At 37.7% G+C, this 14,507-nt stretch overlaps 1 protein-coding gene across 1 annotated transcript; it reads left to right on the top strand.

Moving 5' to 3' along the window:
• The first annotated feature begins 1,794 nt into the window (after window positions 1-1,794).
• LOC115922477 (lactadherin-like) lies at window positions 1,795-14,506 on the top strand. The gene is made up of 8 exons (XM_030981397.1): window positions 1,795-1,878; window positions 2,782-2,937; window positions 3,806-3,953; window positions 10,357-10,502; window positions 11,397-11,552; window positions 13,066-13,213; window positions 13,915-14,022; window positions 14,499-14,506. The coding sequence occupies exons 1-8, from the start codon at window positions 1,795-1,797 to the stop codon at window positions 14,504-14,506; spliced, it is 954 nt and encodes a 317-aa protein (XP_030837257.1).
• The last annotated feature ends 1 nt before the right edge of the window (window position 14,507 follows it).

Here is a 14,507-nt window from a genome sequence, read left to right as displayed (position 1 = left end):
AATTCAAGTTTAAAAAGTCTGGCTCGTTTTTAATTCCGCTATTGTCTGTGTGTGTTTGTAAACATGTCGGGAGAAAATTTTCGTATTCGACACATGTCTCTGGCGATGATATGTGCTCAACGATTGGTACTCATGCTGCTGCTAAATTACTGCACGAGGAATGACAAGACAGCTAACATGGGCATACTTGGCCTTTACACTCGTATTCACAGACATAATTATAAAGTAAAGGTCTGAACTAAGGATAACAAACAGCGAAATGTTGTCGATCTTCTTAGAGTAGTAAATGGTATGTGCATGCGATGGCAATAGGGACTTTTAGATTTGCACGTCATCAGCTTTGACTGCAACGTGTGACGTCATTTTAAGGCACTGCGCATGCGTTACGTCGTCTAAGTCGGCGATCGAGAATGCGTCAACCTTGATTTTCCTAAATCTAGTACATACACATACATACATATTGAGGGTTTGTTGAGGGTAGAATGAGGAACTGTATATTTTGTCCTCTTTCTTTGTCCGTGATGTTCGTAGTGTTACTTCCTGCATGCGTGTATATCGTCGAGTGCAATCTAAAAGATTTCTAATTGTAGTCAACATGGGTAGTTAAGTACGTTGACACGCATGAACAGTCGGCGTTCATCGTGTTCTCGTCCACTCAATCTAAAAGTCCCTAATACAAAAGTAAACGTAAACGACAAACAATGCAATGCATACAAAAAACAATGAACTATGGTCTATGGACGGGTACATACATATCCTTGTACGAAAACATTGCACAGCACATGGCCCGCGCTATTTCTCTGAACTGGAAATTAGCCTAGGAACGTCCGATTTGTATGTGGGGTTCAAAACAGCTTTGCGTTTATCATCTCTCAGAAATTCAAAACACACTTTTTTAGGCGTTTGAAAAAGGCTTTTCGTTTATCACCTTAAACATTTGCCGGAAAGACGATTGAAACCCTGATTCTAGGCGAAAAAATGGACTATAAACGTACCCATTTTCCCTTTTCTACGCATGTCATTGCTGCCCTTTACTATTCTCCTTGACCTTCAATGGTAAGACCCCTCCTCTCTCCCTCTCTCTACCTTTACCCCCCCCCCCTGTTTCTCTCTGTCATCCTCTCTTTCCCATACTCTGTCCAATTAGCATTGAAATGCAAAACATAACCTGCTATGTGTTTAGATCGCTCAATAATTATACTACAATTTACGAGCCTCGTCTCATGAAGGCGATATGGATTTATCTTTAATTATTATTGATAATGTCCCAACACTTTAAAAAAAAGAAAATGGAGCAAATCGAGTTGGGGGGAGGGGGAGGGGGAAACAAATATAAATGTGTCTTTGTGGCTTTTGTCATCGCGACTGCAACACTAAGCTATTTTAATAAAACACTCTAAAATATTCTCCTAAACATTGTTTCATTGTTCGAATGTGAAGGCAGGTGGAGCATGGGAGTAATCAATATATTATGCCACTCTTCCGCACCTTAACACCATTATGTAAACAGAAATGTATAACTAGCCTGTTACTTTATACTTATAGTTGTAATGATGTAGTCAGTGCATGATTTAATTATCTGCTCTCAGTTTATATACATATGTATAACTCAAATTTGTGAAATTGTGAATTCCCATTCTAAGTTGACCTTCGCTATATAAAACATTACATTATAAATTAACATTATCATAATTATAGTTCTTATCATTATCACCATCATCATTATCGTTAGATGTCGTTGCTCTGGGCCTTGAAAGTGGGACCATCCCAGATTCTAGCCTGACAGCTTCTAGCATGTGGAACGCCAATCTTGGAACAAAAAGAGCGAGACTGAACACAGTCCAAGTTGGTCTTCTGAGTGGAGCCTGGTCAACAAGGGTAAATGATATCCACCAATGGATACAGGTATTACCAGAAATACAAGAAACATTCTAAAATTCTAAAAACAAATCATATACACATTATTTGTTTTGGTTTGGGAGAACAAGTTGAAACATCTGTCGACAAGCATAAGTATGTGCATGTAAATTATAGTGCGACCCAGAAAAACGAAAACGAGAACTATCGCTGTTTTATCATAACTTAATCACAATTATAATTGATAGATGACACTTATTTGTAAAGCTTAGATCCTCTTCTTTCATTTGATGCAACTCATATAATGCATTTTCACGCATGAATGATTAAAATTAATTTTAAGAGAAGGGGCGGCGACGTACCCTAGCCCCCACTACAGTCATGATTCGGTCGCTAAGCAATGGCCTCGTTATTGTGAGGCCCCAGAATAAAAACCGTGTCGATCAGCTATATTAAAGGACTTTTTTGAGGCATTAATGTAAGTTATGACTTAAGGATGTAGATCCCCTAGTTGATTAGCATAGTAGCATACACATGCTTTAGCAGTCACGCAAAAAAAAACACTCACATATTGTTATTCAATAAAATCTGAGAATGTATACTATTTATCTAGATCTATTAGGAATACATCATTGTCAAAATAATTCCATAAATTGGGGTAAAAATATTTATTCCACCATTATGACCATGATGCATAACAAAAATATTATAAAATCATTACTTGACAAAGCCCTAAATGAAAAGAATTGTAGAACAATTTCTTCGTCTACGGAGAATTATTTTTTTAAATAATAAAAAACGATGTGATAATAACTATAAAGATTATGGAAATAATAATTATCTTACCATATTAATTATACATTATCATTAATAATATAATTTGTATCATTATAATCGTCATTGTCCTTCACATTTTTCAATAAGGTTGATCTGCTAAACCCTCATCGTATCTTTGGATTAGCAACGCAAGGTCGTCAGGGTTGTTGTAAACAGTGGGTAACTAGCTTCAAGATTGCCTGCAGTGTTGATGGAATTTCCTTTAATACTGTACAAGACCTCAACACCTCTAGCACGGACAAGGTAAATACTCATACCTCGGTCACACCGTCAAGCTGACTCCACATCGACTACAAACCTACAAATTCTTGGTCGTGGGCGTATATGTATTTTTTTATAGTTTGGTCTGGTGTCTATTTATTTACAATACCATATTAGGGCGCGAAATTACGAGATACAGAGACACCATTTTCGAAAAGACTGGAGTTGCCAGATTCATGAATAAGGGTATGAGGAATCACACCCATAGGTGTTACACACACGACCACACCCCGTAAAAACACCGGGGTAGGGGTGAGGTTTCTACCAGTAAGTTTTGGCTTACTTCGTTTAATCGGTTATTCGCGTCAGGTTGGACTGCTGGCTTCCGTGAAAACTTACCCCCATTTGTAAAAACGTGTCCTTTATTCACGAAAGGTCGGGTAACCTGAATGCTTATGATTACAATTACTCAAAGATGGTCCTTGGTATAAGGCTTATCTTTGACATTTTGAAAACATGCCCATACAATCGGATAATGACGTGATAATGAGTTTCAATTGCTGGCGTTTTTCGTACAAGCTCTGTACGATATTATTAGACTCGTGTTGGGTCGAGACATGAGATTTCATAGATTGGCAGTAGATGTTTAAATGTCCTGTAAACGTTGGTGATAAGGGGAGTGTATTTCACAAGCGTTACCCCCAAACTTTTTGGAGATTACGACTTGAGTATTTACGACACTGAGTTTGTGTAACCCAACGAAGCGATCAAGATCCGTTGGAACGAAGTAAGCCACAAGTTTAGTGGTTAACCTATGTTTAAGTGGACGAACAGGCGGGGGGGGGGTAGACCCCCTTGTGCCCCTGACTACGCGTACCGTCAAGAAGTTTTTTCTTTTTCCCCGTTAAAGGTCTTCAATGGCAATATTGACCAGGACACTGTGGTAAACAACACGTTGCCCGTGCATCAAGTCTGTCGCTTTGTCCGCCTGCTACCCCTCACCTGGTATGATGCTATCAGCCTCCGTATGGAGCTCTATGGAACAGCTCACGTGACAGGTAAGTTTCAGAGAAAAACTCTCAAATTAATTTCTTTACCATTTGATGGATGGAACACCCTGATAAGGACGAATTTAGGTTTCCACATCTATAACATACCTTTTTTTGCTTCTGTCAATGCAGAAGAACAAATTATATATTCACAATGCAATTTGACAATGGAGATGTTATACTCACCCTAGCCAATGTTTAAAAAGAAAAGAAATCATAACATTAAGAGGAGACTTCTGAAATGAGTTAGATCTCTGAGTGAGATATCGTATAGAAAATGCATGTTGTAATTTTATATAATCTTACTTGAATTTATACTGTATAGTATTATTCATTTTTAGTGATTTATTGATTTTACTGATTTTAAATAATAATACACTCAAAATCAAATTTAGACCACGGTTGAGCCCTCTACCAGTGTGCTAAGATAGTCAAGTGTTGTCTATCCTAATTAAAACACGATCACCACGATCCGATAGCGTGTTGAGAGAGATAGTTGTGACACGCACACATGTACGCTATCAAAGGTCAATTTGTGGAGCTCCAAATAGTTCCCTCCACAAGACGCGTACATGTGTGCGTGTCACAACTATCTTACTCAATACGCTTTGCACGATCCAAAATAAGTTTTGAAATGAATCTCAAGGGCAATTCAAATACCATTTCTTATATGTGATAGACGCTTGTTCGGATTACGTAATCCGTCATTGATTTTAAAAGCAATTAGTGCATACGTCAGTAAATCAATTCAGCTCATTATATATTCACTTTTATATGATATTAGTCTCACAAATTATGAAGCATCAATAGCCGCGTCAGTCAGCGACGCAATCCTACGTCATAGTCCTGTAGAAGTTTTTCAGACCTGGAAAAGTTGATAAGTACAAGGTTTTTTTGTTGATTTGTGTTCTAGATGGGTATTGAAGAAAATTCAGCTTGGTTGCCAACTTGGCAACCTTGGGCAACTTTTTATTAGCCATATTAGCATAATCATCTAACTAGCATATGTAATAATGTTGCTAATCTCAATCCAGGTAGCCTGAAAACATGGATAATACGACTTTTCATTAAGTCATATTATCCATGTTTTCAGGCTTCCTGGATTAACATTAACAACATTATTACATATTGCTCATGTATGCTAATTAGATTATTATGCTAATTAGGCTAATTATACTACATCTACATGGAATATCTTCTCATGAATTAATGATTAGTCTTTCAAAAGTGATTTACAATGTTGCATTGCGCCATTTTTATGCTTTATAGATAAACAATGACAATGAAGTCCATATATTGTACGCATACTTATTAGCTCATTATGCTCATTGTGCTATTTAAGACAATTAATTACTTGGAATAAAAAACTGGTGTCATAAATTAATTCCTTGTCATAGAAAACCCTTGAAAAATCGTATTATCCATGTTTTCAGGCTTCCTGGATTGGGATTAGCAACATTATTACATATTGCACATAGCTGGCAACCAAAATACAAAATACAACAAGCTGGCAACCAAGCTGAATTTACTTCAATACCCATCTAAAACACAAATCAACAAAAAAACCTTGTACTTATCAACTTTTCCAGGTCATGTACATGGTTTATGGTACCGCCTACTTGACTATAAATGGGATTAAAAAGAAAAGTGCAGTAAGTGCAGTGTTTTCTGACGCACTGTCCTTCTGTATCTGCCGTGTTATTATTGCATTGACGGCTAATAGACTTTGTGATCTTTTTTACATGACTCTGTTGACTAAATAATTGAACCCCCCCCCTTCGTTTTTTTTAATGTACGTATTTTGAAGCAAACCCCCCTTGTGTGTTTAGAAGAAAAAACAAATTATACCAATGGCTGACCTAAAAAAGGTTTCCTGACCCCCCCCCCAAACGGAACAAAATGTCAAATTTTCAAATTTCGAGACCCCCCCCCCCCCCCCAGAAAAAAGAGTCCTCTTATAAGATACCTCTTATAAGAGAAGAGAAGATACCTCTTCTCTCGGTATCTTAAATTGCACATTGCCACGCTAAATTCCACGCTCCACGCCCTCTAAATTTCTGGGAATTAGCTTTCTCTTTGTGGCCGTAGCTACATCGTGTCTGGCCAAAACCTTGCCATTTTTTGGATTCAGATATTTGAAGATAAAAAATATATACCCTAGCGCTGACCGGATTTGAGAAAATTGCCCTCCCAATTCGCGGTTTTCAAGAAAATTGCTAAATAACTTCAACCTGCTCTGAACTGACAATACTTATACCAACGTCAATGAAAGTTTGCAGACACATGTTTTCATACACCTGACAACTCTCTGCTAGTTTGATAACATTTGATCACGTCAGCGAAAAATTATCGCCAAAAATGATGAATTTATTACGCATCACGTAACAGCCCGACAAATGCATGCAGTACATTGCGCGCAGATGACAATGCTGTCAATACTCCGGCAATGAAGTGCCCTTTCGAATCATACCAAGTATGGTAAATCTTCACACGGTAAAATGTTGAGTAAATCGCATCTGAACAAGGGTCACTATACGAATTCCGCCGAGTTTCTGCCCGATTATAACACGTATCAGCTACGACGTCATTTTTACTTTCAGTTTCTTTTCGTCCTTTTTCCCCCTTGAAGTTTTGCAGTGACATTCCGAGTTGCAATACGCAGTGCACCTTGAAGCAAGATTTTTGTAATCTGTCAAGGGGGCCATTTTAGACGCCATTTTATACTATGCATGGTTATGCTACTATGGAAGGCTAGCAGTGCTACAGCACGCGTCGATCTGTTCACGTGTTCTTCATTTACCACAATCCAATTCGTTTTGAACGCACTGCTTGCGAGCACTTTCTAGGTCCCTTCCTCAATCCAAATTCCTTTCAAACTTCTTAGGCCTAGTCTCTAGCATCCCATCAAGGTCACTGAAATCTTCATTCTCCGGAAAAAAATCATGCGTGATCTTTCAGGCACCATTTTGTCCGTTTCGGGCCGTTTTGAGACATTTCTTTTGCCCTACCTATCTCCACTATCTCATAAGCTACAAATAAGTTTCAAATTCAGACATTGTTTACTTTTGAACCCAGTCGTTCTTTCTTGAACAGCGGGCGGAACCTGGGTAAAAGTGTCAGCAACTACTTGAATGCCACATACACATGCGAATGTATTAAGCCTACTCCAGTTATCAACATAAATATATTCGATTACGTAGGAAAACGCCAGCAACCGCGGACCACTCCATAGAAAACTACCTCAGACCGCGGACGTACCTGCAATGGGGGACCGTCCACGGTTGCGATACCGGTTCCGCCGTATCAAATTTACGACGTAGGGGCGTTTGAATATTAGATGTCACAGCGTGTAGGCCACATCGACTGGATCAGTCTGATGTGTATCGCGAAATGTCACAGCGCCCCCTTTAGACTGCGCGGGAGAGGCGCTCGCTACCTGGATAATCCCATAGGAGATACGTCCGCGGTTGCTGGTGATTACCTACGCATACACAAACACACACGTACTAAACTTGGTCCACGGTTGACAGCATTTCCCTGTAGTGGTGTGTCATTTAGGAATCACAAATATGTTCATGAAAACAAATACTAAATTTCCATGGGCATTAGTTTAAAATCAGAGAGAGAGAGGGGGGGAGGAGATAGAGAGAATAAACATTGTAATAGAAACTCCATTGATAGAAACAAATTCTAATTGAGTTAAGTTTTAATTTTCCCGGGATCAAGTGAAATTTAAGGATTTTCAGCAGACTCCTAGTAAATCAGTGTGTGTGTACGTGGGTGTGTGTGTGTGTTGGGCTGTTGTGGATAGAAGTGCTATCGATCTCACAATAATAAACAAGTTCCATGGAAAACAGCGAAACTTATAGATTGACTGAAAAAACTTTTTTGGGGGGTTTGGGGGGGGGGAGGGGTGGTGTTAAATATTTATGATGTACATCCTGACATAAAATTGTTTTTACTTAATTTCTTTTAGTATAATGTTTTTGCATCCTTTCGATTTAAATAGAAAAAACAACAACGTCAACAACAACGCATCCAACAACAACAACAATGCAGCCGCCGACACCACCAGTGATCTTAAGTATGTAGACTATAGTCTTGTAATAAATTGATGATAATACTGGGTTTGTGATTGCCTGCAGAGGCGTATCAGGACAATAACCCCCTGAAAAATCATCCCGGAAAATTACCCCCCCCCCCCTGGTAAACTACCCCAAGGACAAATCCCCCATGCAAAATTAGAACTGTAGAACAAAATATGAAAAGAAAATGTTCATTTCTACGGTCTTAATGACTTTTTAAAGAGAAGGTTGAGTTTTAGGAAAAGGTGACAAAGAATTCGTGAGCGTTATCATTGTATTATGCAAGTGTGCATGGAAGAACATCAGATAAAAAGTGTTACCTGAAAAGCAATGCTCTTCAAATGCCTTGATATTCTAAATATGGCATGTTACATCATACAAATCGGGACGAATTTTTATGCCACATGTGTAGTCCCATTATTCTGTGTACAGTGCTTGAAACTCTACCAAGACTGGGCCAAATTTCTTATCAATTTGATGATTCCAGAACCTTGCAGTACACACCAATACTTATATGCCAGATGATCAACCAATTCTAAAAGGTTTCACAACGTTTGTTTCACAATGCAATCGCATGACGAGAACTCAACCTTCTCTTTAAAAGTATATGGATGGCTGACCAAGTTGCCTGCGACTACGTGCTCACAGCAGAGTCATTAACCCATCAAGAATCTATGTAGGGTGGAGATAAATATAAATGATATGTATATACACTGTTGCTCATGAAGTTGGAATATTTTTTTTTTTACCCCCATTTATGGAATTATTTTGACAATGATTTATTCCTCATAGATCTAGATAATAGTATACAAGTCATTCTCAGATTTTATTGAATAAAAATTCGCCAGTAGTTGTTTTGCGTGACTGCTAAAGCATGTGTATGCTACTATAAACTAGGGGACCTACGCCCTTAAGTCATAAATGACAGTAATGAGGATTAATGCCCCAGAAAAGGGCACTAATATAGCACATCGACACGGTTTTGATCCTTGGGCCTCAAAGTTAAAAGGCAATTGCTTTGCCACTGAACCATGACTGTACGTAGCGGGGGCTAGAGTAGGGGGCAGTTCCCACCAAAAAAAAAAACCCAAAATGCAATAAATTATCAATAACTCATTGAATTCCCCCTCCCCCGGCCCCAACATAATTTTTTGTATGTGTGCCCATGCCTTGAGCCATGGCGCATGGCAAGACAGATGATTTTTGTTTATGTTGGGGACCAGGGTGAAATTGATAGTTTATTGCATTTTCTTTGGGTTTTTTTATTTGTGGGAACTGCCTCCTACCCTAGCCCCCGCTGCGTACAGTAATGGTTTAGTGGCGACGCAATGGCCTCGTAACTGTGAGACCACATGATCAAAGCCGTGTCGATGTGCTAGTGCCCTTTTGTGGGGCATTAATCCTCATTACTGTCATTTATGACTAAAGGGCGTAGGTCTCCTAGTTGATAAGCATAGCAGCATGCACATGCTTTAGCAGTTACGCAAAAACAAACACTGGCAAATTAATATTCAATAACATCTGAGAATGTATGCTATTATCCAGATCTGTTAGGAATAAATCATTGTCAAAATTATTCCATATCATAAACCCCCCCCCCAAAAAAAAAAAGTTAAGAAACTCAAGTTGGCCTTTATTATGCGTCACCTACTGAAATATGCAACATGATTTCTGTGGGACGAGTTATAGTGTATTGAAAGTGCCCTTGAGTTGATTTTTCTAAGAATAGTTGGGATCGTGTTTTGATATGTACAGGCACACACACACATAACATACACGCGCACACACGCACACACGCACACACACACGCACACACAAACACAAACACGCGCGCACGCATATGCGTGCTTGCGAGCGTGTGTTTGATTTTTACCTAAATTCACGTGGGGAATTTCTGTAGTTGTTTTTACTTTACAATTATGACATCCTTCGCACATGAATGGACACCATAACGTCGACAACAACGGCACAATACCCAAACTTAGCTATTATTAATGAAGTATGTCCTTGCTATCATATATTCTCCTAAAACATATTTTCAGTATTTGAATGTAAAGGCAAGTGGAGCCCGAGAGAAATCAATAGATGTCATTCTCCCGCACCATTATGTAAACAGATATGCATAACTTCCTAGCTTATTACTTTATACATAGAGTTGGAATAATGTAGTAAGTGCATGATTTATTTATCTGCTCTCAGTTTGTATAAAACTTCAGTTTGTGAATTTGTGAATTCCCATTCGGAGTTGACTTTCGCTATATAAAACATTACATTAACATGGTCATTATTAGTGTCATTGTCATTATTATCGTTATCGTTATCGTTAGATGTTGTTGCTCTGGGCCTTGAAAGTGGGACCATCCCAGATTCGAGCCTGACAGCTTCTAGCGTGTTCACTGACAACCATGGACCAGAAAGAGCGAGACTGAACCTAGTCCTAGTTGGTAATCTACGTGGAGCCTGGGCAGCAAAAGTAAATGATATCAACCAATGGATACAGGTATTACCAGAAATACCAGAAACCTTTGCTGATGCCTCATTTACCGCTCTTTGGAATTAGGGGAATCTATAAATAAAAATGATGAGAAATTAATTGCTTTCTATTTTTATTTTTATTTTTATTTATTTATTTTTTTTTTTTTTTTAATTTTTTTTTTTTTTTTTTTTTTTGGGGGGGGGCATGGAAACATCTATCGGCAGGCATATAAGTATATATGTAAAAATATATTTTTTAATCATTTTTCCCTCTTTACCATTATTCTCTCGAATATATATATACATTTTCAAACTTTGTTAAAAAAATTAAAAAGGGGGGACGCAACCATTGTTTTTTTCATTTTCTTTCGCCTTGTATCTATTTCCACGAGAGTTGCAACAGCTGTTGTCTATGGGTTATGTATTATATACATGTATATATATATAGAGAGAGAGAGAGAGAAAGAGAGAGGGAGAGAGAGAGAGAGAGAAAGAAAGAGGGAGAGAGAGAGAGACTAACACACACACACATCCATACACACACACTCACAACATCCCCCTACACACATATACTTAAATTATATGGGCTATTTTGATGCAGAACGACAACATTTTTAAAGTCAAATGAAAAAAACTAGTTAACAAATATTTGTTAAACTATTTCTTCGTTTACAGAGCATCATTATTCTGAAAAGTATGTATATATTGACGACTTTGTTTAATCACGATAAGAACAATATGCAAATAGTAATACAGATTGTGAAAATTATAATTCTCATACCAGTTACATAATTCATTATCATTACTAATATTACTAGTATCATTATTATCATTATTATTATCGTTTCGAACATTATCATTGTAGTCATCATCGTTCATATTTTTCATTAAGGTTGATCTGTTAACCCCGCATCGCATCTTTGGATTGGCAACACAAGGTCGTCAGGATTTTTATCCACAGTGGGTAACTAGCTTCAAGATTGCCTGCAGTGTTGATGGAGTTTCCTTTAATAATGTACAAGACCTCAGCACCCCTAGCACCGACAAGGTAAATACTCATACCTCGGCCACACCGTCAAGCTGACTACACATCGACTACAAACCGACAAATTCTTGGTTGTATAGGCGTATATGTAATGTTTTAGTTCGGTCTGTTGTCGGTCTGGGGTCTTTTATTTACAATACGATATTTGGGCGCGAAATTACGAGATACAGAAGCACCATATGCGAAAACACTGGCGTTGCCAAATTAATTTAACTGAAGGAGGGGAGGGGGGCATGACAGAAAGTTTTGAGGATCACACCCATAAGAGACTCACAGTTACACACACACACACACACACACGCACCAATCACACAAACACGCACCATAAGCCACACACGACCACACCCCGTAAAAACACCTGGGTAGGGGTAAGGTTTCGACCAGTAAGTTTTGGCTTACTCCGTTCCATCGGTTATTCGCGTCAGGTCGGATTGTTGGGTGACACGACCTTCCGTGAAAACTTACCCCCATATCTACGAAAGGCCGGGTACTTCACGTTGTTGGGTTACATTATATTTCGTGAAAACGTGCCCTTTATTCACTAAAGGTCGGTGGCCTGAATGCTAATGATTACAATTAATCCAAGAGTTTCCTTGGTATATAATGCTAATCTTTTACCATTACATTTTTTGAAAACATTCCCATATATATATATATATATATATACAATCCAATATTGAAGCGATAATGAGTGTCAATCGCTGGCGTTTTTTTATTACAAACTCTTTACGAGATTATTAAACTCGTGTAAACTAGTGTCGGGTCGAGACAAGAGTTTTCATAAATTTGCAGTACATTTGTTCAGAAAGTGTCCGGTAAACTGGACCCGACACGTTGGTGATAATGAGAGTGTATTTCACAAGCGTTACCCCCGAACATTTGTTTATTTTTTTAAATTTATTTATTCATCCATATTTATACAGGTACACAAGATCAGAAATAAATCTGTTTTACATATTGGACCTGGTATTAAAAGCATAGTATAAAAAGTAGTAACAATGAGAATTCAGTATTCAGAATTCAAGTATAACAAAGTAAAATACAGAATAAATACAAAGTAATACAAAATATGGTAACATAACAATTCAGGTCCATAACAAAAATGATTATAAATATGAATGGTGGCTACATATAACAATATCAAGTAGAAGTTAAAAGAACAAAAATATAGTCATATATGCAAATGCAAGGTTTAAGCTTAGAGGTTGGGGTCATTACAATGGATTCGATTTTGATTTTTTGTACAATAATTTGAAAATATCCAGAGACTGAGCATTTTGAAAGTTATTTGGTAATAGATTCCATACTTTAGCACCGGAATATTTGTAGATTACGACTTGAGTATTTACGAAAGTTAGTGTAACCCAACGAAGCGGTTAAGATCCGCTGGAACGAAATAACCACACCTTTAGTGGTTAACCTATGTTTAAGTGGATGAACAGGGGGTGGGGGGTAGGCCTTATGTGCCCCTGCCGACGCGTATAGTTAAAAAATAATACTTTTCCCCCCTTTAAAGGTCTTCAATGGCAATAGTGACCAAGACACTGTGGTAAACAACACGCTGCCCGTGCCTCAAGTCTGTCGCTATATCCGCCTGCTACCCCTGACCTGGCATGGTCATATCAGCCTCCGTATGGAACTTTATGGAACGGCTCTCGTGACAGGTAAATTTCAAACAAAACCTTTCAAATAAAATGTTTTGATTTATTATTTTATTTTTAACATTTTATCACGCAAACCAATGGGTATCGCAGCAAGATTTTATTATTTTCCCGGTAAATGCACTTTTGCCGGGATTTTACTCTTGGACTATTAATCGGTTTAGGCATTTTTCGTTTCTTTACGGGAATGGCTTAAATCACGACTGCAATTTCGACCAATCAGATGGCTGGATTAAGTGAGGTATATAATAAATCGATGAATCATAACCTGTGCTGCCGAGATGACTATAGAAACAAAATTAAATAGTTTTACTGAAGTTGAAAAAGTCATGACATTGCCTTATTTCTTAACGTTTCAGTAAGTGAATGTATTTACGAGCTTAAATTGGTATGATATCTTAAAAGACTTTGAATTAAACCCGATTTATAATTTTCGAGAGAAGTCATTAACAAACCGTCAAATAACAGGTGTTAGCTGTAGATAGTCCTAAAGAAACATTCTTTTGTTTGGCACTTAGGAACACGGGCGTCAATGCATTCATATTGTTCTGTTTACAAGTGTAGTTTTAGTATTATAATTGTTATTACTTAATCATTACTACTACTAATACTAATACTAATACTACTACTACTACTACTACTACTACTGCTGCTATCATATTCATCCTCATTACCATCATCGTCATCTTTGTATCATTATTTAGGCACACATAAAACTTTTGAGGCTGATAAAGCCGTCGACTTTGAGACCAAGTCCGTAACAGGCGACAAGACAGTGAGCGTTGCCTTTGCTAAATTCTTTGCAGTTGGAGGTAAGAGTGTTTGGTTTGTTGTTGTATTCTTTCCCTTCATTAGAATTGCAGAAAGAGTTTTCTATTATATTCAAAATTATAAATCAGTTTGCACATAGAAAACATTACAAATGAATTGTAAAACATTAGTACATTTTCATATTACATGATTCAGACGACAGTATTTGTAAAGAAAAATCTTAACATATAAATCAAGTCTACTGTAATTATTGTTTTCATAAGTAAAATTTAGAGTTCGGTTTTGTTTGTAACATCTTGAGAGAAAAATTATTTTATTTCATATTTCGTCGTTCGAAATTACATGAGATCCCGCCAAGCGCATGCGCAGTCAATTCGCCGCGCAATTGATTTTCACCGGGAAAGTTATTTTCCCTCAGCAGTCAAAATACCTAATTTTCGGCGTTTTTTTCGGACCAGCGGTTTCGAAAAAATACTTCATTAGGGAGAGAAACTCTCCTTTTTCATGTTTTTGGAAGACTTTTGAG

The sequence above is a fragment of the Strongylocentrotus purpuratus genome, unplaced genomic scaffold, assembly GCF_000002235.5.
Source record: "Strongylocentrotus purpuratus isolate Spur 01 unplaced genomic scaffold, Spur_5.0 spur5_scaffold_12, whole genome shotgun sequence".
Taxonomy (NCBI): Eukaryota; Metazoa; Echinodermata; class Echinoidea; order Camarodonta; family Strongylocentrotidae; genus Strongylocentrotus; species Strongylocentrotus purpuratus.
This window is presented reverse-complemented; position numbering and strand designations above follow the sequence as displayed.

What these genes read in the sequence shown, in the direction of transcription:
- LOC115922477 (XM_030981397.1), top strand. Translation starts at nt 1,795, where the DNA reads ATGTGGAACGCCAATCTTGGAACAAAAAGAGCGAGACTGAACACAGTC. An exon ending in GCACCCCTAGCACCGACAAG is followed by an intron (nt 11,553 to 13,065) that starts GTAAATACTCAT and finishes CCCCCTTTAAAG; the next exon opens with GTCTTCAATGGCAATAGTGA. An exon ending in TGGAACGGCTCTCGTGACAG is followed by an intron (nt 13,214 to 13,914) that starts GTAAATTTCAAA and finishes ATCATTATTTAG; the next exon opens with GCACACATAAAACTTTTGAG.